Here is a 23,735-nt window from a genome sequence, read left to right as displayed (position 1 = left end):
CCAAATTTCAAGGCTCCCTGCATCTACAGTCTTGTCATGGGTAGAGTGCATTTTCTTGTCTTCACCTTGGGCTTGCCATGTGGTTTGCTTTAGCTGACAGAAGTGACAGAGTGCTTGTTCTCATCATTGGCCTTAGGGCCTTGTGTGTTTTCACTTGCTTCTTTGTGCTTCTGTCATTGCTATGAGAAAAACATGTTCTGGGTGTCTGTTGGTCCTAGGGAAAGGAACACATGGGTCAGAGCTATCTCAGCCAAGCTCATCCTAGACCAGCCAACTTCAGAGGAGTCACCCATTTAATAAGCCTCCCCTAGACTGGCTGAATCTCAGCCAACCTGCAGCTGACCTGAAGTGGCAATAAATGAATGTTGCCGTAAACACTGAGTTTTAGGGTGATTTGTTATGCAGCAAGAGTGAAACAGTATATTTTGTAATTGGAAATTAAATTTCTCCTGAGCCAAACACTTGGATTCAAACCCAGGCTCTGTCACTCACCAGCTGTGTAATGTGGGGCAAGTAACATAAACTTTCTGTGCCTCAGTTTTCTCATCTGTAAAACAGGGATATTCTATATATCTTGTTAGATTGTTTGGAAGGAGTAAGTGAGTTGATATTTGTCAAGAACTCAGAAGAGTACCCTGGCACATGATAAACACTATATATGTGTCAGGTATTGTTATTTATGAATGCTATGTTCAAGAAATTTAAGTTTAAATTAGCTAAATTCTGTTAGACCAACTTTACAGATGAGGAAACCGAGGCCAGAGGAATTAAGAACCAAAGCTAGTAAGTGAAGGGGTAAGAACTCAAGCTCAGGATTGCAGATATCAAAGCCTTTTCTCTGTACAAGGTGTCAAATAATACACAAGGAAAATATGAGTAAAATATAATAGTACTTAATTGATGCAGCCAATGAAAAAATCAGAGGTAATCTTTTGAAAAGAAATAAAAGTAACAAAGGTTGTAATTGAAAGAATTGGAAAAAGAATATCAATACAAACAGCAAGGAAAACAGGAGGAAAAATAAAAACAGAAATATGTTGGGAAAAGAAAACAATAAATTTATAACTAAGTTTGGCAGATAGGTCTTCAAGTAGATAGATAAAATATACAGGTTTATAGGAGAGGAGAATGGTGGTAGAGTAGGGGGACCCTAGACTCACCAAACACAACTAGATAACTATCAAATCATCCTAAATACCTCAGAAATAGATCTGAAGACTGACAGATCAAGCTCCACAACTAAAGGGAGAGAAGAGGCTACATTGAAAAAGGTTTAATTAAGTTAAACCATATTCTGTCAGCTCTTCCAGTTTTCAGAAGAATCTTGTATTTCTGTTCATCATAACAAAAAATCATTCTTAAATCCAAAAACAAACAAAACAAAACAAATGAACAAAGGGAAAAAGAGAGAGAGAGGCAAACCAAGAAACAGACTCTTAATTATAGAGAACAAACTGATGGTTACCAGAGGGGAGGTCGGTGGTGGGATGGGTGAAATAGGTGGGGGGCGGGGGGGGGTGGTTTAAGGAGAGCACTTGTTGTGATGAGCACCGGGTGATGTATGGAAGTGTTGAATCATTATATTGTACTGAAACTAATATTATGTTGTATGTTAACTAACTGGACTTTAGTAAAAATTTTAAAAAATGTATACAGGCTTACAGCATATTTTGGAAGAAAACAGGCATCCAAATTTAGAGAAAGAACTAAGTAAGAAAGAAAATTTAAAAGCAACTTAAACTAATCACCTCTATTTTGTGAACATTGGACTTGGTTGGGCGGCCTGCCTGATTCTCTGTAGCAGAGAAACCCACTGGAGGTGAAACACCGGTTCCTTCAAGCTCTCAGTTAGTCATGATCATCACAGTAGCTGAAGTGTATACGTTTATCTGGTTTTGACCTTCTCACCATACAAAGAATACAAACCATTGATTCCACTTAACACAGGATGAAAATGAAGCTCAACTGACAAATTTAGCAAAAAACACACCCTGGACAGGTAATGGTTTAATCTCTCTCTCAATGAATTTCTTCATTTTTATTAAAGACAATCAAGTCTTGCTCTTAGTGTGAAATAAAGAAATCACAGTAAATTGTGACTATTCTCCTACAAAGCAAAGGAATTTGGTAGTTTAAAAATCTCTGTGTGGTAAACATAAGAGATTCATAAATATGGAGAACAAACTGAGGGTTGCTGGAGGGGTTGTGGGAGGGGGGATGGGCTAAAGGGGTAAGGGGCATTAAGGAATCTACTCCTGAAATCACTGCTGCACTATATACTAACTAACTTGGATGTAAATTTTAAAAAAAATTTTTAAATAAATAAATAATGAAATAAAATAAAAATAAATAAGTAAAATCTCCGTGTGGTATAATGGAAATGTACACATTTTCATTAGCTTTTGAAATATTGATAATGGCTTTCTATTGCCATTTTTGTAGGCACTGGAAATTGATAAACTTGTATGACTTTATGACTCTTCTAGCTAATTCACTTTATCTGAACCAGTTAAAACATGAGTTATATGGATTGTATCTTTTTAAAGAAAAATATCTTAAATTTCCTCCTAATAGTCAACACAAAATATTCCCACTAAAAATTTATAAATATGTCAGCTAATGCATTATGAAGAAAATGATATCACCTATGCTACTGCCATCCAGAGATAACCACTGCTATTATCTTCATGTAAATACTTTGGAAATTTTTCTTACATGTGCCTGTATATAGAGTTGTGTAAGTTTTATTTTTCAGTATGCATTGTTCTGTAACCTGATTTTTCCACTTATTTTATCTTGGATATTTTTATTATCAATAAATACATGTTTACATTGTCATTTCAAATGACTGAAATATGATGCATTCGTGTATCCTGTAACCATAATTGCCATGGTTGTTTTAACTGAATGAAATGCTATCACTAGTATGTTATTTTCTAAAAAAACCTTTGCTGTTTCATATTCATATTCTGGTAGATTTTTTTCTTCATTAAGGGCTAATGGATACTGTGTTCTCTGAGATTTTTTATGGTGGAAAATATTTTCGTGTGGCCTTAATATTGGAATGACAGTTTGGTTATAAAAGGAGATGAGTTTTGTAAATACTGCTCCACAGCCTTTTGATGTTCAGTGTTATTGTGGAGAAGTCCAGGGCCAATCTGATGTTTTCCCCTACAGGTAACTTGGTATTTTTCTTTTCCCTCGATGTCCAAAGGATTCCTTTTTTATCACTGAAGTCCTGTTACTTCACCAGGAGATGAGTTGGTGTTGATCATTATGTATTAACTTTTCCCCAGATAAGATATGTACATTCAATCTCTAAGTCTAACCTCATTAAATTTTAGGCTAATATTACCGAATTATTTTTGAGCGCTTTTCCTATTTCATTATTTTTCTACTGTTAATGACATATAAGTGACGCATAACATTGTGTAAGTTTAAGGTGTACAGTGTGAAGATTTGATACATGCATATATTGTGAAATGACCACAGTGTTAAACACGTCTATCCGCTCATGTAATGACCTTTGTTTTTATGGTGAAAACATTTAAGATCTACCCTCTTAGCAACTTTCAAGTATATAATAGAGTATTATTAACTATAATCACCATACTATATAGTCTTCTATACCCAATTTGTTGAGGATTTTTATCATAACAGTAATGAATTTTGTCAAATGCTTTTCCTGCATCTATTGAGATGATCATGTGATTGTTATCTCTTTAATTAGTGTGATGTGTCACATTTATTGATTGATATATATGTTGAATCATCCTTGCACCAGGATGAATCCCACTTGGTCATGGTGTATGATCCTTTTAATATGCTGTTGGGTTTGGTTTGCCGATATTTTGTTGAGAACTTTTGCATCTATTCATCAGAGATATTGCTATGGTTTTCTTTTCTTGTAATGTCCCCATCTGGCTTTGGTTTTGGGGATATGCTGGTCTCATATAATGAGTTTGGGAGTGTTTCTTCCTCTTGTGCTTTGTGAGTTTGAGAAGAATTGGTATTAATTCCTCTTGAAATGTTTGGTAAAATTCACCCATAAAGTAATTTGGTCCTGGTCTTTTATTTGTGGAGGTGCTTTTGATCACTGCTTTAATCTCCTTAGTCATTATTCATCTTTAAGGTTCTCTGTTTCTTCATGATTCACTCTTGGTAGTGAGTGTGTTTATGGGAATTGATCCATTTATTCTAGATTTCCTAATTTTCTGTCATATAATTGTTTATAGTAGTCTCTTATGGTCCTTTGTATTTCTGTATTATCAATTGTAATGTCTCCTTTTTCATTTGATTTTATTTGAGTCTTCTTTCTTTTTTCTTACTTAATCCAACTAAAGATTTGTCAATTTTGTTTATCTTTTTATAAAACCAGCTCTTAGGGGCGCCTGGGTGGCTCGGTCGGTTACACGTCCGACTTCAGCTCAGGTCATGATCTCACAGTCTGTGAGTTCGAGCCCCGCCATCACGCTCTGTGCTGACAGCTCAGAGCCTGGAGCCTGTTTCAGATTCTGTGTCTCCCTCTCTCTCTGCCCCTCCCCTGTTCATGCTCTGTCTCTCTCTGTCTCAAAAATAAATAAACGTTAAAAAAATAAAAAAATAAAAAAAAGATAAAACCAGCTCTTAATTTTGTTGATCTTTTTTGTTGTTTTTCTAGTGTCCATTTTATTTATTTTTGCTCTGATCTTTGTTATTTCCTTCCTTTGGCTAACTTTAGGCTTAGTATGCACCTTTTTTTTTTTTTTCCTGGTTCCTTGAGGTGTAAATTTAGATTATTTATTTCAGAAATTTTTTCTTAATGTAGGCATTTATTTCTATAAACTTCCTCTTAGAACTACTTTTGCTTTATCCCATAGTTTGGTATGCTGTGTTTCCATTTCCATTTAATGTATTTTTCATTTCTCTTGATTTCTTCTTTGACCATTGATTGTTTAATTGTGCTGTTTAATTTCCACATATTTTTTATTTTTCCAGCTTTCTTCCTATTTTTGATTTTTAGTTTCATATCATTGTTGTTGGAAAATATATTTGATATGATTTCAGTCGTATTATATTTGTTATGACTTGTTTTGTGGCCTAAGGACATCCTAGGGAATGTTTCATGTGTGCTTGAGAAGAATGTGTGTTCTTTTGCTGTTAGATATTCTGTATATGGCAGTTCGGTCCATTTGGTCTAAAGTATATTTCAAGTCCATTGTTTCCTTGTTGAGTTTTAGTATGGAATGACCTGTCTTTTGTTTAAAGTGGAGTACTGTTTTTTTTGTCTGTTATTCCTTTCAGTTCTGATAGTATTGGCTTAATACATACTTAGGTGCTCTGATGGTGGGTGCATATGTATTTATTATTGTTATATCCTCTTGATAAATTAAACCATTATCATTATATAATGACCTTCATTGTTTCTTGTAACAGTTTTTGCCCTAAAGTCTATTTTGTTTGATATAAGTATAGCTACCCCTGGTCTATTTTCATTTTCATTGAACAAAATAACCTTCCAATGGAATGAAAGATATTCTATTGCATGAAATATCTTTTTCCAGCCCTTTTCTTTGAGGCTTTGTGTGTCCTTAAACCTGAAGTGAATCTCATTAGGCAGTATATGGTTGGGTCTTTTTATTTATTTTTTTTTAAATCCATTCAGCCACTCTGTGTCTTTTGATTGGAGCATTTAGTCCATTTACATTTAAAGTAATTATTGGTAGGTAAGAACTTGCTAATGACATTTTATTGATTGTTTTATGGCTGTTTCAAAGTTCCCTTGCTCCTTTCTTCTTCTTCTCTTTCTGTCTTTCTTTGTGAACTGATAATTTTCCATAGTGGCATGCTTTTGCTTCTCTTTATCTTTTATGCATATACTGTAGGATTTTGCTTTATGGCTATAATGTGGCTTTACATAAAACATCTTATGGTTATAATAGTCTATTTTATGCAGATAACAACTTTGATTATACAAAATCTACCCTTATATTTCTCCCCTTTCACCTGTTATGGTTTTGATGTCCCAAGTTACCTCTTTTTATACTATGTATCCATTACCAAATTACTGCAGCAATAGTTATTTTTTTTAATACTTTTGTCCTTTGACCTTTATACTGGCATTAAGTTAAGGTGAAGATCTACACTTACATGGATTTTTTTCAATGGTTTATAATGGTTTAACGCACCATTATATTACAGTATTAGAGTGCTGTGAATTTGGCTATATACTTACCATTGTCAGTGTGTTGTCTATTTTCATGTAACTTGTTAGTACCCTTTCCTTTCAGCTTGAAGAATTTTCCATACTTCTTGTAAGGCAGGTCTAGTGGTGATGTACCACTTCAGCTTTTGTTTGCTTTGGAAAGTTTTTATTTCTTCTTCATTTATGAAGGACGACTCTGCTGGGTAAAGTATTCTTGGTTGGCATATTTTTTTCTTTTATCACCTTGAATATAGTATACCAGTCTTCCCTGGCCTGCAAAGTTCTGTTGAGAAATCTGCTGATAGTTCACTTGTATGTGAGGATTTTTTCTCAGTTATTGCTTTTAAATTTCTTTTTGTGTGTGTTTGATTTGAGACAGTTTAAATATAATGTATCAGAGAAGATAACTTTAGGTTAAAATTTGGGGGGACTACATGAGCTTCTTGAAGTTGATTGTCCAAATCTCTTCCTAGATTTGGGAAATTCTTAGCCATTATTTATGTAAATGAGCTCTCATCCCCTTTCTCCCTCTCTTCTCTTAGAGTCTGATAATTCACAGAATGTTTCTCTTAATGGTATCCCATAATCCATATAGGTATTTTTTCACTTCTTTTCATACTTTTCTCTTCATTTTCCTCTGACTGGATGATTTCAAAGGACTGTCTTCTACTTAACAGATTCTTTCTTCTGCTTGAGCCAATCTTATAATGATACTCTCCATAGCATTTTTCATTTCATTCATTGTATTCTTCAACTCCAAAATTTCTCTTAGGTTCTTTTTTTAAATGATTTTTCTTTTTCCATTAAATTTCTCATTTTGTTTGTGTATTGTTTGCCTGATCTCTTTTTGTGTTTTCTCATATAGCTCAACTGAGCTTCCTTAAAGCAACTATTTTGAATTCTTATTATGCATATTACAGATCTATATTTCTTTAGGGGCAGTTACTAGAAAATTATTGTGTTCCTTTGGTGGTGTTATGTTTCCTTGCTTTTTCATGTTCCTTGAAGATTTGCATTGATGTCATTGCATTTAAAGGAGTTGTCTCCTTCAGGCTTTACCAACTGGCTTTAGGAGACAAATATCTTTTGTCAGCCCTGGTAGGGATTCTGAAGTTTTCTCAGACTTCTTCTATGCATATTCTTGCTCCACATTTCTTGTTTCCTCTTGAGACAGAACTCTTAAGATTGTATGTTTTCTCTTTATCCTTCAAAGCGAGGATGGATGCCCACAGCTGCCCTTTTGCTTTCCTCAGAGCACTCCTAAACACTCAGATTTGTGAGGCTTCTCCCAGACCCACAGCCAGGTGGTTTTCTACGTGTTCTCACTAGCCATATATGAGTCTGCTTGCTCTTTACTCATATTTACAGATGTTCATATTTCTTAAAATTTGTGCAACTTATTTCTATTCTGATAAGTCCAATTGATCTAAAGCCGTTTTTGGTGTGCTTCTGCTAATATTTTGTTAACTCTCATATACTTACATACTTAGTGATTTTTTACTTTGAGCTATTAATTTTCTTGGAATTACATCTATGAAAATACTTTGAACTCTGAAATGAAGGTGGGTTTCTCCAGAGAGCACTTTCATCTGCTTCTGTCAGGTATCTAGGACAGAGCTATTCAAATTGAGGTACATGGACTGGTGCCAGTTTGCAAATGACAGCAAGATAAGATTTCCCCAGAATGTAAATCAACTACAGCATTATGCATATTGTTTCCTTCATCTATCATTTATTTCATAGCAATACTTTCAGTGAAACTGTGAATTGATTTATAATGTACCACAAGCTCCTTATCTCATATCTGACTGTGACAAGTGATTTCTGGACTAACTATATTGAATTGCATTAGCCTGTTGAATTGACTATATTGAGTATCTCTTTAAACTCAGTTCCCATTTGAGGTTTTTCAGGTATTTCAAGTAGTGTGAAATTGGACTGCACTAGGCATTCCAGTGTTAACTACCTTATAGTTATGAATTTCTTTGAGGAGATTAAAATAACTCCATCCTTTCTATTCAATGCCAAGTTTTAGACATACAACTTTCTTTGCATTATTGTGGGATAATGGTTGTTTGAATTTTTACTTTTGTATTAATGGTATATTCCTTTGGGTGCACCCACCTTATATGGGAATCTCTTGATCGGGTCCTTATTCCCGATCCCTGAGTCCCATGAAGCTAAAAAATATCTATGCTCATTTGTCTCAGTTTGACAAATGACTGCAGTCCCAAACCAGGTTAACTGTTGTGCTACCTTGCTGTGTTCTTTTTCATTTAGTGTTTGTTTTGAATAGTATTTGCCTTTAAAGAAAACCAACTAGTTGATGCATTTGAGCAAATTTATAAAATATTTTATCCAGCATTTTTAGTTGCTAGTTTGGGCAGTTAGTCCTCCATGTATGATCTCAAGATAATGTTTAGTTTCTTTTTTGAATTCTTTCATAAGTTTCATTTGCTCCACTTCCCCCTAATTCATCCATCGTCAATGGGGTATGTGTCTCTAGATACATTGTTTTTAATTGTAGGTTAAGATCTACACTTATATGGATTTTTTTTTCAATATAGGTTAATAAAAATATTCCTAAAAAATAAAGAAATAAAAATATGTATGGGGAGTTTCTTTTTCTTTTTTTCTTGTTATATTGTTTACAAGGCAATTACTTAAAGTGCAGGGCTGAATAGCTAAGTAACACCATGTATTTACTTTTAATAGCCTGAAGATACTGGAATAATAAGAAATTCCTTTTGTTATTTCCCTTCAGTTCTCAGAAACACCATGGCAGTGGGTGAAGGAAGAAACAGCACTACAATTACCAGGTTTATCCTATTGGGATACTCTGAATCTCCAAAACTTGAAGTCATCCTTTTTCCTAGGCATCTCCCTCGTGATAGTGTTCTGCAATGTCAACCTCATCACTCTGATCAAGATGGACTCCTGGGGCGCCTGGGTGGCGCAGTCGGTTAAGCGTCCGACTTCAGCCAGGTCACGATCTCGCGGTCTGTGAGTTCGAGCCCCGCGTCAGGCTCTGGGCTGATGGCTCGGAGCCTGGAGCCTGTTTCCGACTCTGTGTTTCCCTCTCTCTCTGCCCCTCCCCCGTTCATGCTCTGTCTCTCTCTGTCCCAAAAATAAATTAAAAACGTTGAAAAAAAAATTAAAAAAAAAAAAAAAAAAAAAGATGGACTCCTACCTGCACACACCCATGTATTTCTTTATCAATAAACTTGCCTTCTTAGATATTTGTTATGTTTCCTCCACAGCTTCCAAGACGCTCTCAGATTTCTTCAAGAAGCAGAAATACATCTCCTTTGTAGGGGGCACCATGCAGTACTTCTTCTTTACCCTGAGTCTGACTGAGTGCTTTTTCTTAGTAGCTATGGCTTGTGACCGATATGCTGCCATTTGTAAGCCTCTGTTCTACACCGCCATCATATCTCCCACCCTCTGTGTGCAGATGGTTGTGAGATCTCGTGTAACTGGATTCTTTGGCTCATTTATCCAACTGTGTGCCTTATTTCAGCCTCATTTCTGTGGGCCAAATGTCATCAGCCATTTCTTTTGTGATCTTCCCCAGCTGCTGATCATATTCTGCTCTGACACCTTTTCCTTCCAAATCGGGACCTCTGTGCTCACAGTGATCTTTGGATTCACATCTGTCTTGGTTATCATGATATTCTATGGTTATATTGCTGCCACCATTCTGAGATCACTTCATCTGAAGGCAGGTCCAAGGCCTTCAACTTCTGTGCTTCTCACCTGATAGCTGTGACTCTCTTTTATGGCTCACACACCTTAGTCTATTTGTGCCCTACTTCTGATGATTTTCTGAGCCAAAACAAGCTGACCTCCGTTGTATACACTGTGGTGATTTAAATCTATTGATCTGCAACCTAAGGAACACGGAAATCAAAGATGCCTTAAACAGATGGGAAAAGAGAATATTTTCATGGAATTATTGGTGCCTTTTAGGGCTTAGGACACAAAATACGCAGAATAGTGTATGAAAAACAGCTATAATAGTACTTACAAGCCTTGTAATATATTGTGTAACTTTTCACAAATATCTGCTTTCCCTCTATTCCCTGAGAGAGGATTGTATTTCATCCCTTTGAAGTCAGGTTTGGGCATGTGACTTGTTATGGCAAATGAAAATGTGAACAGATGTGACATATCCCACTTCTAGGTAGAGATTATATATGTGTGATTTTTTACCTTTTTTATTCCCAGTGGTCTAGTCAGTGGCTGACTTGTAAGGAATAAGATGGTGGTGCAAGAGAAGAGCCCCCAGCTGACATAAGAGAAACTTGTATTGTTAGCAAAAAATAAGTCTGTTTTGGATTATTTGCTACTGTAACATACTCAGTCCATCATAACTGTTACAGAAATCTGTACAGGTGGTAGTATGCTATTAAAAAAATCAGTGTTAACATTTGTAAGTTTCTTTAGGGCCAGGAAATAGGTGTTAAGCAATATATTATTGACAACTGGGAGGATAGTAATTTATGTTTGGCACAATAAAACATTTGGTACGACGGCACTTGTGATAACTTTGAAGGGAGATTATGTGGGAAAATGGAATGCTTGTAGCATGAATTGGTTGCTGTTAGATGAATTTAACAAGGTTCTACCAGAATGAGAAAAGCTCACAAGACAACTGGCCAGTTTGCAAGGAAGAAATGCAAGAGAATATAGAGAGTCAAGAAATTTGGAGACTTGAGAGGAGCTAAGATGGCAGTCTAAGTAGGAGGACCCTAGGCTTGTCTCATCCCTCAAACACAGCTAGATAACTATCAAATTATTCTGAATACCCAAGAAATCAATCTGAGGACTGACAGAACAAACTGCAGAAGAGGCTACATAGAGGGAGGGAGGAAGTGCAGAGACATGGTTTGGAGGAGAAACAGATCATGGGTGCTGCAGAGAGGAGGGAGCCCAGGTCACAGAGAAGGGTGAGAGAGAGAGAGAGGAGCACATAGGGGGATGCACAAAGAGAATGCTTCCCCAAAGCCATTGGCTGGGGAAATGAGAGGGGCTGATTTTCATGAGTTTTTGCAAAAACTCAAACACTGGAGTTTTAGAGGTGGAGTTCATGGCTGGGTTAGAGCCCTGAAGGTACTGCCTTACTCCTGGGGAGAAGGCATTCAAGAAGCCTGGGGTAGACTGTGCAATCTGAGGATGACCTGTGGTGCATGGGGAGAGACAGTTTGCTCTTCCTGGAGTGCATCTGTGAGAGGTGGCATTCACAGAGATGCCACTCCAGGGACCAAAGAACTAGGGAGCACCATAGGGAAGCATAGCCACAGAGACACCTGCTGGTGGTGGCTAACCCAGACGCTGGTTCTTTAGAGTAGTTTGCTCCAAATCCCATGCCTCTGTGCTCTGGCACAACTGCCCTTCTGGGTCAAATCTACATCAGTCCCAGCATGGCAAGACACTCCCCCAGAAGACCTGCCACACCAGGTCCCTAAAATTTGGAGTTTTAAAAGTCAGGAGGCTTGTCTGGGATAGAGCCCAAAGTGCACTGCACTGGTCCAGGCAGGCAAGCAACATGAATACAGCATGAAAACAGCCATCTAAAAACTGCCCGGGATGCACGAGGGGAAATTATTCGCTTTTCTGGCAGTGCCTCCCCGAGAGCAGCAAGCATAGAGATCCCTCTCCAGGGACAAAGGAGCTGGCTGGCACCATTTCCTTCCCCCATCATCATAAACCAGCTTGCATAAACAGCACAGTGCCAACACTGGCTGCCTAACCTGCTTACACCAATTCCCACTCCCCTGTGCTCTTTTGGTGCTGCTTTTCTTGGGCAAGTGTGCCTAAGTCCAAGTGCAGTGGAACCTTTCCTCAGAAAACCAGCACAAATCCCCACCTGCACCATGTCTACCAACCAGAGAGTTCTGCAAGGCTTCAGCTCTAGTGGAAGTAGCATCAGGTCTCATTTAACAAGCAGACTAGAGCACACCTGGTTAAAACTCACCACACTGTGGCCAAGGTCTAAACACTGCCCACTGCAGGCAAGGAGAGTCTCTTCAGACAACTGGCCTGAAGGATAGGGCAGCCAAAACTCAGCCAAAAACGCAGCACATGCTAGAGACATTTCTTGAAGTGCCAGTCCCTGAACACTATACGACTTCTTCATAAAGCCATTACTATTAGGAACAGGAAGCATAACAGGCTTTTCCAAGACTTAGAAAAAATGCCAAGATAGAGGAATTCATCCCAAAAGAAAGACCAAGAAAAGGTTGTGGTCAGAGATCTGATTGAAACAGGTATAAATAATTAATATGCCTGATGGAGAATTTAATTTTTTTTTCAACGTTTTTTATTTATTTTGGGGACAGAGAGAGACAGAGCATGAACGGGGGAGGGGCAGAGAGAGAGGGAGACACAGAATCGGAAACAGGCTCCAGGCTCCGAGCCATCAGCCCAGAGCCTGACGCGGGGCTCGAACTCACGGACCGCGAGATCGTGACCTGGCTGAAGTCGGACGCTTAACCGACTGCGCCACCCAGGCGCCCCCTGATGGAGAATTTAAAGCAATAATCATAAGGATACTCACTGGGCTTGAGAAAAGCATGGAATACATCAGAGAAATCCTTACAGCAGAGATAAAAGAGTGAAAAAAATCAAATGAAAATGTAGTAACAGATTTGAAACAGACCAGATGTAATGACCACAAGAATGGAAGACAGAGAAACAATTAAATGTTATAGAAGATAGAGTAATTGAAAATAATGAAGCTGAGTAAAAGAGAGAAAGAATTATGGATCACAGGTATAGACCTAGGGACTCCATGAAATGTAATAACATTTGTATCATAGGAGTCCTAGAAGGAGAAGAGAGAGAAAAGGAGGCAGAAGGTTTATTTGAGGAAATAATAGCTGAAATCTTCCCTAATCTTGGGAAGGAAACAGACTTCCAAATCCAGGAGGCATAGAGAACTTACATCAAAATCAACAAAAGCAGGCCAACACTAAGACATATTGTAATTACACTTGCAAAATAAAGCCACAAAGAAAAAATTCTTAAAAGCAGCAATACAAAAAAAGTCCCTAACTTACAAGGGGAGACAAAACTATATGGATAACTCCTTTTGGCAAAGCAGGAAAGAATATCCAATGGAAAAAGAGTCTCCTCAACAAATGGTGTTGGAAAGCTGGACAACAACATGCAGAATAATGAAACTGGACCACTTTCTTACACCATGCACAAAAATAAATTCAAAACGGATGAAAGACCTAAATGTGAGACAGGAAACCATCAAAATCCTCGAGGAGAATACAGGCAGCAACCTCTTGAACATCAGTTGTAGCAACTTCTTACTAGATATGTCTCCTGAGGAAAGGGAAACAAAGGCAAAAATAAACTATTGTGACTTTATCAGAATAAAAAGCTTCTGCACAGTGAAGGAATCAACAAAACTAAAAGGCAACCTTTGGAATAGGAGAAGATATTTTCAAATGACACATGTGATAAAGGGTTAGTATCCCATTATCAGATGTTAGTATCCAAAATTTATAAAGAACTTATCAAACTCAACACCCCAAAAAAACAAATAATCCAGTTAAAAAATGGACAGAAGACATGAACAGATATTTTTCCAAAGAAGACATCCAAATGACTAACAGACACATGAAAAGATGCTCAACCTTACTCATCATCAGGGAAATACAAATCAAAACTACACTGGGATATCACCTCACATCAGTCAGAATGCCTAAAATTAATAACACAGGAAACAACAGGTGTTGGTAAGGACGTGGAGAAAGAGGAACCCTGTTGCACTGTTGGGAATGCAAACTGATGCAGCCACTCTGGAGAACAGTATGGAATTTCCTCAAAAAATTAAAAATAGAACTACCCTACAACCCAGCAATTACACTATTAGGTATTTACCCAAAGGATACAAAAATACTAATTTGAATGGATACATGCATCCTGGTGCATTATCAACAATAGCCAAATTATGGAAAGAGCCCAAAGGTCTATGGAATAATGAATGGATAAAGAAGATATGGTTTGTATATGCAATGGGATATTACCCAGCCATCAAAAAGAATGAAATCTTGCCATTTGCAATGACATGGATGGAGCTAGAGTGTATCATGCTAAGTGAAATAAGTCAGTCAGAGAAAGACAAATACCATATGATTTCACTAAGATATGGAATTTTGGAAGCACAACAGATGAACATACGGAAAGGGGGGAAAAAAAGAGAGGCAAACCAAGAAACAGACTCTTAACTATAGAGAACAAACTGAGGGTTGATGGAGGGAGGTGGATGGGGAATGGGTTGAAAAGGTGATGGGTGTTATGGAGGTCACTTGTGATGACCTCCATACATACAACTGTGTGTTGTATGTAAAGGATGTATGACCTCCATACGTACATACATACAAAAAATGTATGACCTCCATACATACAACACTGGGTGTTGTATGTAAAGGATAAATCGCTAAATTCTGCATATCTGAAACTAATATTACTAGTATGTTAACTAACTGGAATTTAAATTAAAACTTGGAGAAAAGAAAAAAATACGTTTTGGAGACTTACACAACTAGAGGAGAAAACTGATTTCTATCTCTAAAAAATTAGAAGGACCCAGAAAAAAAGAGGGGGCAATAAAGCCCAGCCTTGCATTAAGGACCATATCAAGGATGTGGTTATCACCCCCCATTGTCTTAAAGTCTAAGTGGTTGAAGGTTATGCTCAGTAAATCTTTTTAATTTGACAAAATGGTCCATGTAAAAGAAATTTAGGGACTTAGAGTGTGATTCTCACACAGAAGCCTGATACGACTAAGATATTTTATATTTATGATATATATGAAATATAGAGAGAGATAAAGACAGAGATATCTAGAAAAGAATTGTGAATATGGCTATTGATCTGGGGAGCTGACCTAAGTAAGAAAATAAGTCAAATATTAGTCTGGACTAGCATAAAGTTGGCTCTTTGAGACTTAAAAGAATTTTTGGGCCATCAATTTTCAGTGTCCAGGAAGCAATCTGAGATAGCTGATCAGACACTCCCAAGGAAGAGACATTCTTCAATTTACTGTTCAAATGTGGCCAAAGAGGAGAAATATCAAAGTAAGGACTTTACAGAAAGTGAAATTAAGTGTCATGGAAAATAATGGACTAGGAAGAATGAATGTAGTAGTCCCTAGTCATGGAATAGTGCACTCCCACTCTGAGAGTTCTTCATAAGATCGGCTTAGTAGAATAGGGATTGCTATAGTCTGGTGAGTGTTATATGTCTCTTCCTCCTTAACTTTCAAAAGAAGTGTGTGTATTGCCATTTCTTGATCCACATTTCACCATTGCATATCTGGTATTCAGATTAACAGATTAAGTTTACAGATTAACTTGTTTAGTTCACATGTTTCTAAACCAAGAACCATACAGACATTATTAAGAGACTTCTAGGAATCCCTCAAAGATCCATTCCTGACCAGAGAAGATACTAAGACAAATACAACTGATTAGCATCTAGAGTATATAACAGACTCCTATAAATAAAAAAGACAAATGTCTGAGTTAATATGGGCTAAGTAAGTCAATAGAAATTTCATAAGGAAGTACAAATGGTCTTGAAACATGTTAAAGGATTTAAATCTCATTAATTATAGAGCAATATAATTTCACACCTACCATTTAAGTAAAAACTAACAAGTAGGACAAAGTCAAGTGTTGACAAGAATGTGTAGTAATAGAGTGGAAAGCAGACTGTTACTGCCCAAGAAAGTGTCCCTAAAGGACAGTGGTGAAGGGAAATCCTCCTAGTGGTCACAGTCCCAAGAAGCACACCTGGTTGTCCAATTTACATTGAGGGAAAAAGCTCCTGGGTCAAAGATACACATGGGCTCTTCAGCAGTGTCAGATAGCTTGGACTGGTTGGTCAGGAGCCTGGAAAGAGCAATATTGGAAGACCAGGGACAAGAACGTCCAGGGAAGAAGTATATGGATGAACCTATGGGCATGAAACACACAGATCTTTTTGTCACGTTAATACTCACCAGAAAGCATCCATTCCAGTGGGAGTTTTCATATTTAGATGGACAGATTGACAAAGACCAGATGTCACCCAGCCTCTCTCTTTGTATATTACAGTTCATGGCCATCATGAACAGCGAGTGGCCATGGTGGAATGGTTGAAGGCACTGCTCAAGTTCTTTCTCATAAAGGCCAAATTACTGACACAACTGAATGTCCAATGTGCTAGAAAATAAGTGAAGCCAGAGCCATCAATAGTACTCAAGAACACCAGCCAACCACTTGGTGGTAGGTATATAATAGTGAACTCTACCACCTTGGAAGGAAGAGGGATTTATGCCTACTTAAATTGACACATTCTATAGCTAAAGTCCTGCCTTCCATGCATGCACTATCTCTGCCAGTACCACCATCTAAGGCTTGCTGAACACCCAGTCTATCCCATATGACATTACCTCAGTTAAAACGATACAGTTTATGGCAAAGAAGGTGAACTAATGGGAATATGATCATGAGATTTATTGATATTTTATTGTATGTCTTTATGCAGAAATATATGGTTTAATAGCTGAATTAAGGTGTCAGCTAGAAAATTCCTGATAGGTAAGGCACTATCTTCTAGGAAGCTGTATGTGAACTAAGTAAACAAGTAATATATAGTGCTTTTCCCAAGTACCTTAAGTATATGGCTCCAGGAACCAAAGAATGGAATAAGATTTTCACCCCTTCGCTGTGATTCCAAGTGACCCACTTTTACAATTTGTGCTTTTGTTTCCCCATAAACTTAAGTTCTACCAAGTTAGAGGCTCTAGATCCCAGGTAGAATCACTCTGTCAGGGGACACAGAAGGACTCCAATGAATTTGAGACTTTCACCTGATGCTAATAGACCATCAGGCAAAGAAAGGACTTACTGTATGGTGGGGATAATTGATCTGATTATCTTGAGGAGTTAGGGTTGCTGCTACACAGTCAGCTAGAAGGAGTGTGTCTGGAGCCCAGAGAATTCACCGGGGCATCTTTTGATGCCCAGGAGAACAGTTAATGGGCAATTGCAGCAACCAAGAACTATTAAGAGCAAAGAAACTAAGCACTCGGATTCTTCAGGGATGTAGTTGTGGGTTAATTCTCTGAACAGGAAGCCTAGACCATCTGAAATAATGGCTGAGAGTGAGGGAAGTCTGAAATTAGTAGTGGAGAGATAAGATTAATCTGCTGGGACCTCAGAACTAGCTACTTGTCAAGGAAGAAACTTGCTTCACTAGCCCTATTGACTGTACCTCTCCTCTTGGGAGGAACTGATGGCATTTTGTTCTCACAAAATTGGAGCCTCTATATTGTAGTATTGGAGGTACAATGGGAGGGCATGAACAAATCTGAGTGGTGCAAAGGGTTATGTATATCAGATACATCTTATCCAACCGTTAGGATCCTCTTAACCTCACCTGTTTCTGGGCTTTTTGTTCTTGTTGTTATAGCCTGTTATTGACATTACTAGCAGTCTGGAAGACCTCACACCCATTTCACTTGGGTGTAAACCGACAGTCTCTTGCCTCATGTTCACTCCCTATTCCACACAAAATATTAACTGTATCTTTGATTTAGGTGAGAAAAAAAAACCCTGATTTTTTCTTTTTCTGTTTGCTTCTGAAATATTTGAACAGGTATGTACACATAATTTAACAAGAGCTATCTCATCACATTGCAGTGGACAATGTTAGAGTAAGAAGAGAGAACAATCATTTACATGAAAGATGCACAAGTTTAAAACTAGAAGTTAATTTAAATAATCATCAGATTATTTAACAAAGTTCTGTGAAATTTACTTGCGGGAGAGGGAAATGGAGGGAAAGGCTTTTAAAAATCCACTAAGGTGGCATGTAACAACGAGGATGCATCTGTGGGCCATGTAACCATTTCTCATGGCTTCCCATAGGTGCTCAGAGTGGGAGCCAGGCAAAGCCCTGCACTTATGACATGACACAGGATGAAGATATGTGCTTTCTAAATGTGGATATTGAAAACAAGTGTCCAGTATTACCTACGGGATGGTCTTGCTAAAACTATCATAACTGAACCATAACTGTCAGCACAGAGCCTGATGCAGGTTTCAAACTCATGAAACCGTGAGATCATGACCTGAGCCGAGATTAAGAGTTGGCTGCTTAACCGACTGAGCCACCCAGGTGCCCCTCTCATTTTTAAAAATGGATGTTGGGGCGCCTGGGTGGCGCAGTCGGTTAAGCGTCCGACTTCAGCCAGGTCACGATCTCGCGGTCCGTGAGTTCGAGCCCCGCGTCAGGCTCTGGGCTGATGGCTCGGAGCCTGGAGCCTGTTTCCGATTCTGTGTCTCCCTCTCTCTCTGCCCCTCCCCCGTTCATGCTCTGTCTCTCTCTGTCCCAAAAATAAATAAAAAAATGTTGAAAAAAAAAAAATTTTTTTAAAAAATAAAAAAAAAATAAAAATGGATGTAAATTTGCTTGCACTCTTGAATGACACGTTGGTTTGGCACCAGATTTGGGGCATCCCACTTTCTCTGCCCCCAAACTTTAATTGTTTTAAACATTTAAAAACATGACTTTTAATGTTTTAACATTTAAAACATTAAACATTTAAATATTTAAATGTTTAAACATTTAAAACCATGACTTTCTCTCTTCTGCTGTTGAATATTATATGAAGAAATGTAAAGATGGGTTGGTATTTTCCCCTGAGGTAACTTGTTATTTTTCTGATTGCTCAGAAGATATTTTTTTTTAACTTTTGAAGCTTTTATTTTATTTTTTTTTTTAAAGTGAGCTCTACTTAATGTGGGGCTCAAACTCACAACCCCAAGATTGAGAGTCACATGCTCCACCCACTGAGTCAGCCAGGTGCCTCTGATTTTTTTTTAAATCAGTGTGTGACCTTTGTTTTGACAAGTTGCATTCATTAGATTTGTGGCATTAACTCTTCATTACAGAATATACTACCGAATTTTTTTTTCAGTAACATTCCTTTCCTTTATTTTGGTTTGCTTTCTTTAGGGACAAGAGCACTCTGTCTTCTACCGGTGTTACAGTCTCATTAATCCTTTCAACTCTTTCAATCTTTTACTTCCCTTTTAAAAAGCCTATTCCTTCTGTCTTTGACTTTGTTTTCAGCAGTATATTGTCTCCTTTTTTTTTTTTTTTTTTTTTGCTGCCTCCAACTTGAACTTAATCTCTGTGATAGTGATTTTTTTCATTAAATTGATTTTCAACATTATTTTTATATGTTGATTTTGCTAAACTCTCATTACTTCCAATGAGTTACCTGTACAGTCTTTTTTATTTTCTACATAGACATTCAGATCATGTGGGAATAATGCTTAATTCTCATATTTCTATTTAGTTTCTTTTGGATTTTCTACAAAAGTAACCAGATCCCATGGAGGTAAGAAAAATATAATTTCTTTCTTATCCTCAAAAGGTGAAATTGTCATAGCTGTTGCTAGCAATGTAAAATGGTACAATCAAGTGAACTATATGGTATGTGAATTATATCTCAATAAACTTTTAAAAATTATGCACTGGGAAAGCAATTTGACAATTTCTTTTGAAGTTAAATGCACGGTTACCATATAATCCACCAACTCAACTGCAAAGTACTTACCCCCCCCACCAAATGAAAGCATATGTCTACACCATGATTTGCTCACAAAAATTCATAAAAGATTTCTTTATAATAGCTACAAATTAGAAACAATTCAAATATCCATCAACAGGTGAATGAATACATTGTGGTATATATGTATAATGAAATATTACTCAGCCATTAAAAGAAACAAATTATTGATGAGGAGCACAATTACATGGGTGAATTTCAGAAAGATTTTGTTGAACAAATGAAACCCAACATAAAAGAGTACATACAATTTGATTTCATTTTGAAAATCTAGTGAAGTTCCCCTAATATAGAGTGACAGAAAGCAGAGTGGTGGTTACCTAAGACAAGGGGTTAGGAGAGAGGAATTATATTTTAAAAAGGCAGAAAAGAATATTTTGGAAGGAAGAAAATGTCCTATGTCTTGATTGTGGTGGTGGCAAATGGGTGAGCAAATTTGTCGACCTTATAAAATTGATATATTTTATTGTTTGTAAATTATACTTCTCTAAAGTTGACTTTTTATTTTTATTTATTTTTGAGAGAGAGAGAGAGCAAGGGAGGAGCAGAGAGACAGGGAGAGAGAGAATCCCAAGCAGGCTGTATGCTGTCAGCACAGAGCCTGATGCAGGGCTCGATCTCATGAATTGTGAGATCATGACCTGAGCCAAAATCAAGAGTCAGATACTTAACCAGCTGAGCCACCCAGGGGCCCAAAGTTGACTTTTGAAATTGATTGTTTTTGTGCCCTTGTTACACTAGCTAGAATCTTTAAGGCAAAGATTAATATGTGACGGTGAGCTTTATTTCCTTGCTTTGACCCTTATGATAATTCTTTCATTATTTTACCATTAAAAATTTAATTTACTGAGTTTGGTTGTAAGATATCCTTGACAAGTTTAAATTATTTTCCTTATTTGCTGATTTTTTAAAATCATGAATGAATTTTTTTAGTTATATCCATTTAGATGATTATATTGCTTTCTTCTTTAATCTCTTACTGTGGTAAATTACTCTAAATGATTTTCTAATATTAAGGCAACGTGCTTTTCTGAAATAACTGTCTGAAATAACTTTTCTGAAATAACATAACTTGTTCATGCTGTATTATTTTTATGTATCTTTGGATTCAGTTTGTCAAAATTCTGTTCAAGATGTTTCTAATCTATGTACATAGTTAATATGGCTATAATATTCCATTATTGTCAGCTTTTGGTATAAAGTTATGATAGTCCCACAAAATGACTTGGAAACTGATCTAAGTATCTATACATTAGATTTTGTGTATAGTTGGAATTACTATTTTCCTTTGTTTTTGGTAAAACTTGCTGATTAAACCATTTGGGCCTGGAGTTTTCTTCATGGGAAGACCCTTACTATTGACACTATTTTTTAAAACACTATTTTTTAGTGTTTATTAAATATGCATATTTCCTATTCCTTTTTGAGTCACTTTTGGCAAGTTACACTTTCCTAAAAATTTGTATATTCTAAGTTTTAAAAATTTATTGACATGGAAGTTTTTAGAGTGTCCTTTGTGACAACTGCAGGAGCTAGAGTTATATCCCCCTTTTCATTCCTTAAAAAAATAAAAAAAAATTTTTTTGCTTGATATCACCAGATATGTCACAAATCAACTCTTGATTTTCTTGTAGTACTTTAAAATTCTTTATTTAATATTTTTAAAATTTTGTTCCTTCCTAACTAAGAATTGTGGTCAGGTCATTTGTTTTCAGTCTTTTCTATCTAAGTCCATCTTTAAATACACAAGATTTAACTTACTGCAAAAAGGAAATGATATTATGTGACATGATAGAAGTGTCAGTTAAAGCTATGACGATAATCATATTGTAATATATAAATGTATCAAATCAACACACTGTACACCTTAAACTCACACAATATTATATGCCAATTATATTTCAATTAAAACATCCACAAGATTTGGTAAATAGTATTTTTCATTATATTTAAGTTACAGATGCTTTCTAATTTCTATTATAATTTATTATTTTACTTTTAAATAGTTTAAAAATATGTGATTAGTTTCAAATTATGATGTTTCTTTAATTACCAGTTTGTTACTGATTTCTAACTTAATTCCACTGTAGGCAGAGAATGTTATATGTATTGCCAACCTTTTAAACTTTAAAAGTTTTTCACAAACCAAAGGATTGCTTCAAAACTACATTACAAAGATAATAGCTAATGACACAACTTCATTCAATACTTACTATATGCATGATAGGCACTATACATAACTGAACTAATTTAATTTCAACTGAACCTTATGAGATAGGTTCTATTATCTCTGTCTTACAGATTAAGTAACTCAGGTAGAAAGATAACAGACAACCTATTCAGAGTCATAAAACCCACAGACAGCAGAGCCACATTCCAAAGACACCTATGTGACATCTAAGGCCATGCTTTTAGTCACTAAACTATACCTAGGAGTTATAGCCCCTTCAATAATATCCTAAAATTTCTAAAGCATCTTTTAAGAATGTTATTACACTTTCCTTTGTCCTTGTAAGAGCCTGGTTGGCTAACAGTGAAAAGTGTAATTGTCCTCTTTTACATGTGGGAAAATTGATACACAGGACCATTGTAGCTATTTAGGGGCAAAGTTAACCAGGGTTATTTTTTCTAAAATGGCTCCATATTTCTCTTGGCTTTGTGTTTAGTGTGAGTAGAAGGTGTTAATAGAAATTGGGATAACAACTGAATTAAAGACTTATTCTCTTCTTTGTCTACTTATCCTAGGAATACTAATGTAATGGCTGGGGGAAGGAACAGTACAATAGTTACAAAGTTCATTCTCTTGGGATTCTCTGAATTTCCAAAGCTCGCCAGTGTTCTTTTTTCAATATTCCTAGCGATCTACCTCATGACTGTGTCCTGGAACCTAGGCCTCATCACTCTCATCAGGGTGGACTCACATCTGCACACACCTATGTACTTTTTCCTCAGTAACCTGTCCTTGCTGGACATCTGCTATGTTTCCACTATAGCGCCCAAGATGCTCTCAGATTTCTTCAAGAAGCAGAAATACATCTCCTTTGCGGGGTGCACTATACAGTACTTCTTCTTCTCTAGCCTGGGTCTGACTGAGTGCTGTCTCCTGGCCGCCATGGCTTATGACCGATATGCTGCCATTTGTAATCCTCTGCTCTACACCGCCATCATGTTGCCCACCCTCTGTGTGCAGATGGTGGGAGGATCTTGTGTAATTGGATTCTGTGGCTCATTTGTCCAACTGTGTGCCTTACTTCAGCTTCATTTCTGTGGGCCAAATGTCATCAACCATTTCTTTTGTGATCTTCCCCAGTTGCTGATCCTATCCTGCTCTGACACCTTTTTCTTTCAAATCATGACCTCTGTGCTCACAGTGATCTTTGGGCTCACATCTGTCTTGGTTATCATGATATCCTACGGTTATATTGTTGCCACCATTCTGAAGATCACCTCAGCTGAAGGCAGGTCCAAGGCCTTCAACACCTGTGCTTCTCACCTGACAGCTGTGGCTCTCTTCTTTGGCTCAGGTATCTTTGTTTATATGTATCCTAACTCTGGTGATTCCCTGAGCCAAAACAAGTTGGCATCAGTTTTATACACTGTTCTAATCCCCATGCTAAATCCATTGATCTATAGCTTGAGGAACAAGGAAATCAAAGATGCCCTAAACAGAAGGAAGAAGAGAATCTTTTTCTGTTGTTACTAATTATGGAATTTATTTCAAATGTACAGTATAGGAAAAACTGGTGACTAAAACATTGAACCACAACTGTCCTAACTGTGGGATGAATTACAGTTGCTTCACTCTCCCAGTATAAATCCGTGACTGGCACAAGGACTAGAAAATGCATGAAAAGTAACTGGAAGCTCAACATCTCCATCCTTCATCAGTTATGAACCAATACATCGAAA

The 23,735-nt window shown here is 36.9% G+C and overlaps 1 protein-coding gene and 1 pseudogene across 1 annotated transcript; both read left to right on the top strand.

The window, feature by feature from the left end:
- Window positions 1–9,362: 9,362 nt before the first annotated feature.
- LOC122200192 lies at window positions 9,363–10,906 on the top strand (annotated as a pseudogene).
- An 8,671-nt stretch (window positions 10,907–19,577) lies between these two features.
- LOC122200608 (olfactory receptor 1440-like) lies at window positions 19,578–23,529 on the top strand. Its single transcript, XM_042906316.1, has 2 exons — window positions 19,578–19,595; window positions 22,572–23,529. The coding sequence occupies exon 2, from the start codon at window positions 22,585–22,587 to the stop codon at window positions 23,527–23,529; it is 945 nt and encodes a 314-aa protein (XP_042762250.1). The 5' UTR covers window positions 19,578–19,595; window positions 22,572–22,584.
- The last annotated feature ends 206 nt before the right edge of the window (window positions 23,530–23,735 follow it).

The sequence above is a fragment of the Panthera leo genome, chromosome D1 (genome assembly GCF_018350215.1).
Source record: "Panthera leo isolate Ple1 chromosome D1, P.leo_Ple1_pat1.1, whole genome shotgun sequence".
NCBI lineage: Eukaryota > Metazoa > Chordata > Mammalia > Carnivora > Felidae > Panthera > Panthera leo.
Note: the sequence above shows the minus strand (reverse complement) of the source record. Positions and strands in the feature narration are given on the sequence as shown.

What these genes read in the sequence shown, in the direction of transcription:
- LOC122200608 (XM_042906316.1), top strand. Translation starts at nt 22,585, where the DNA reads ATGGCTGGGGGAAGGAACAGTACAATAGTTACAAAGTTCATTCTCTTG.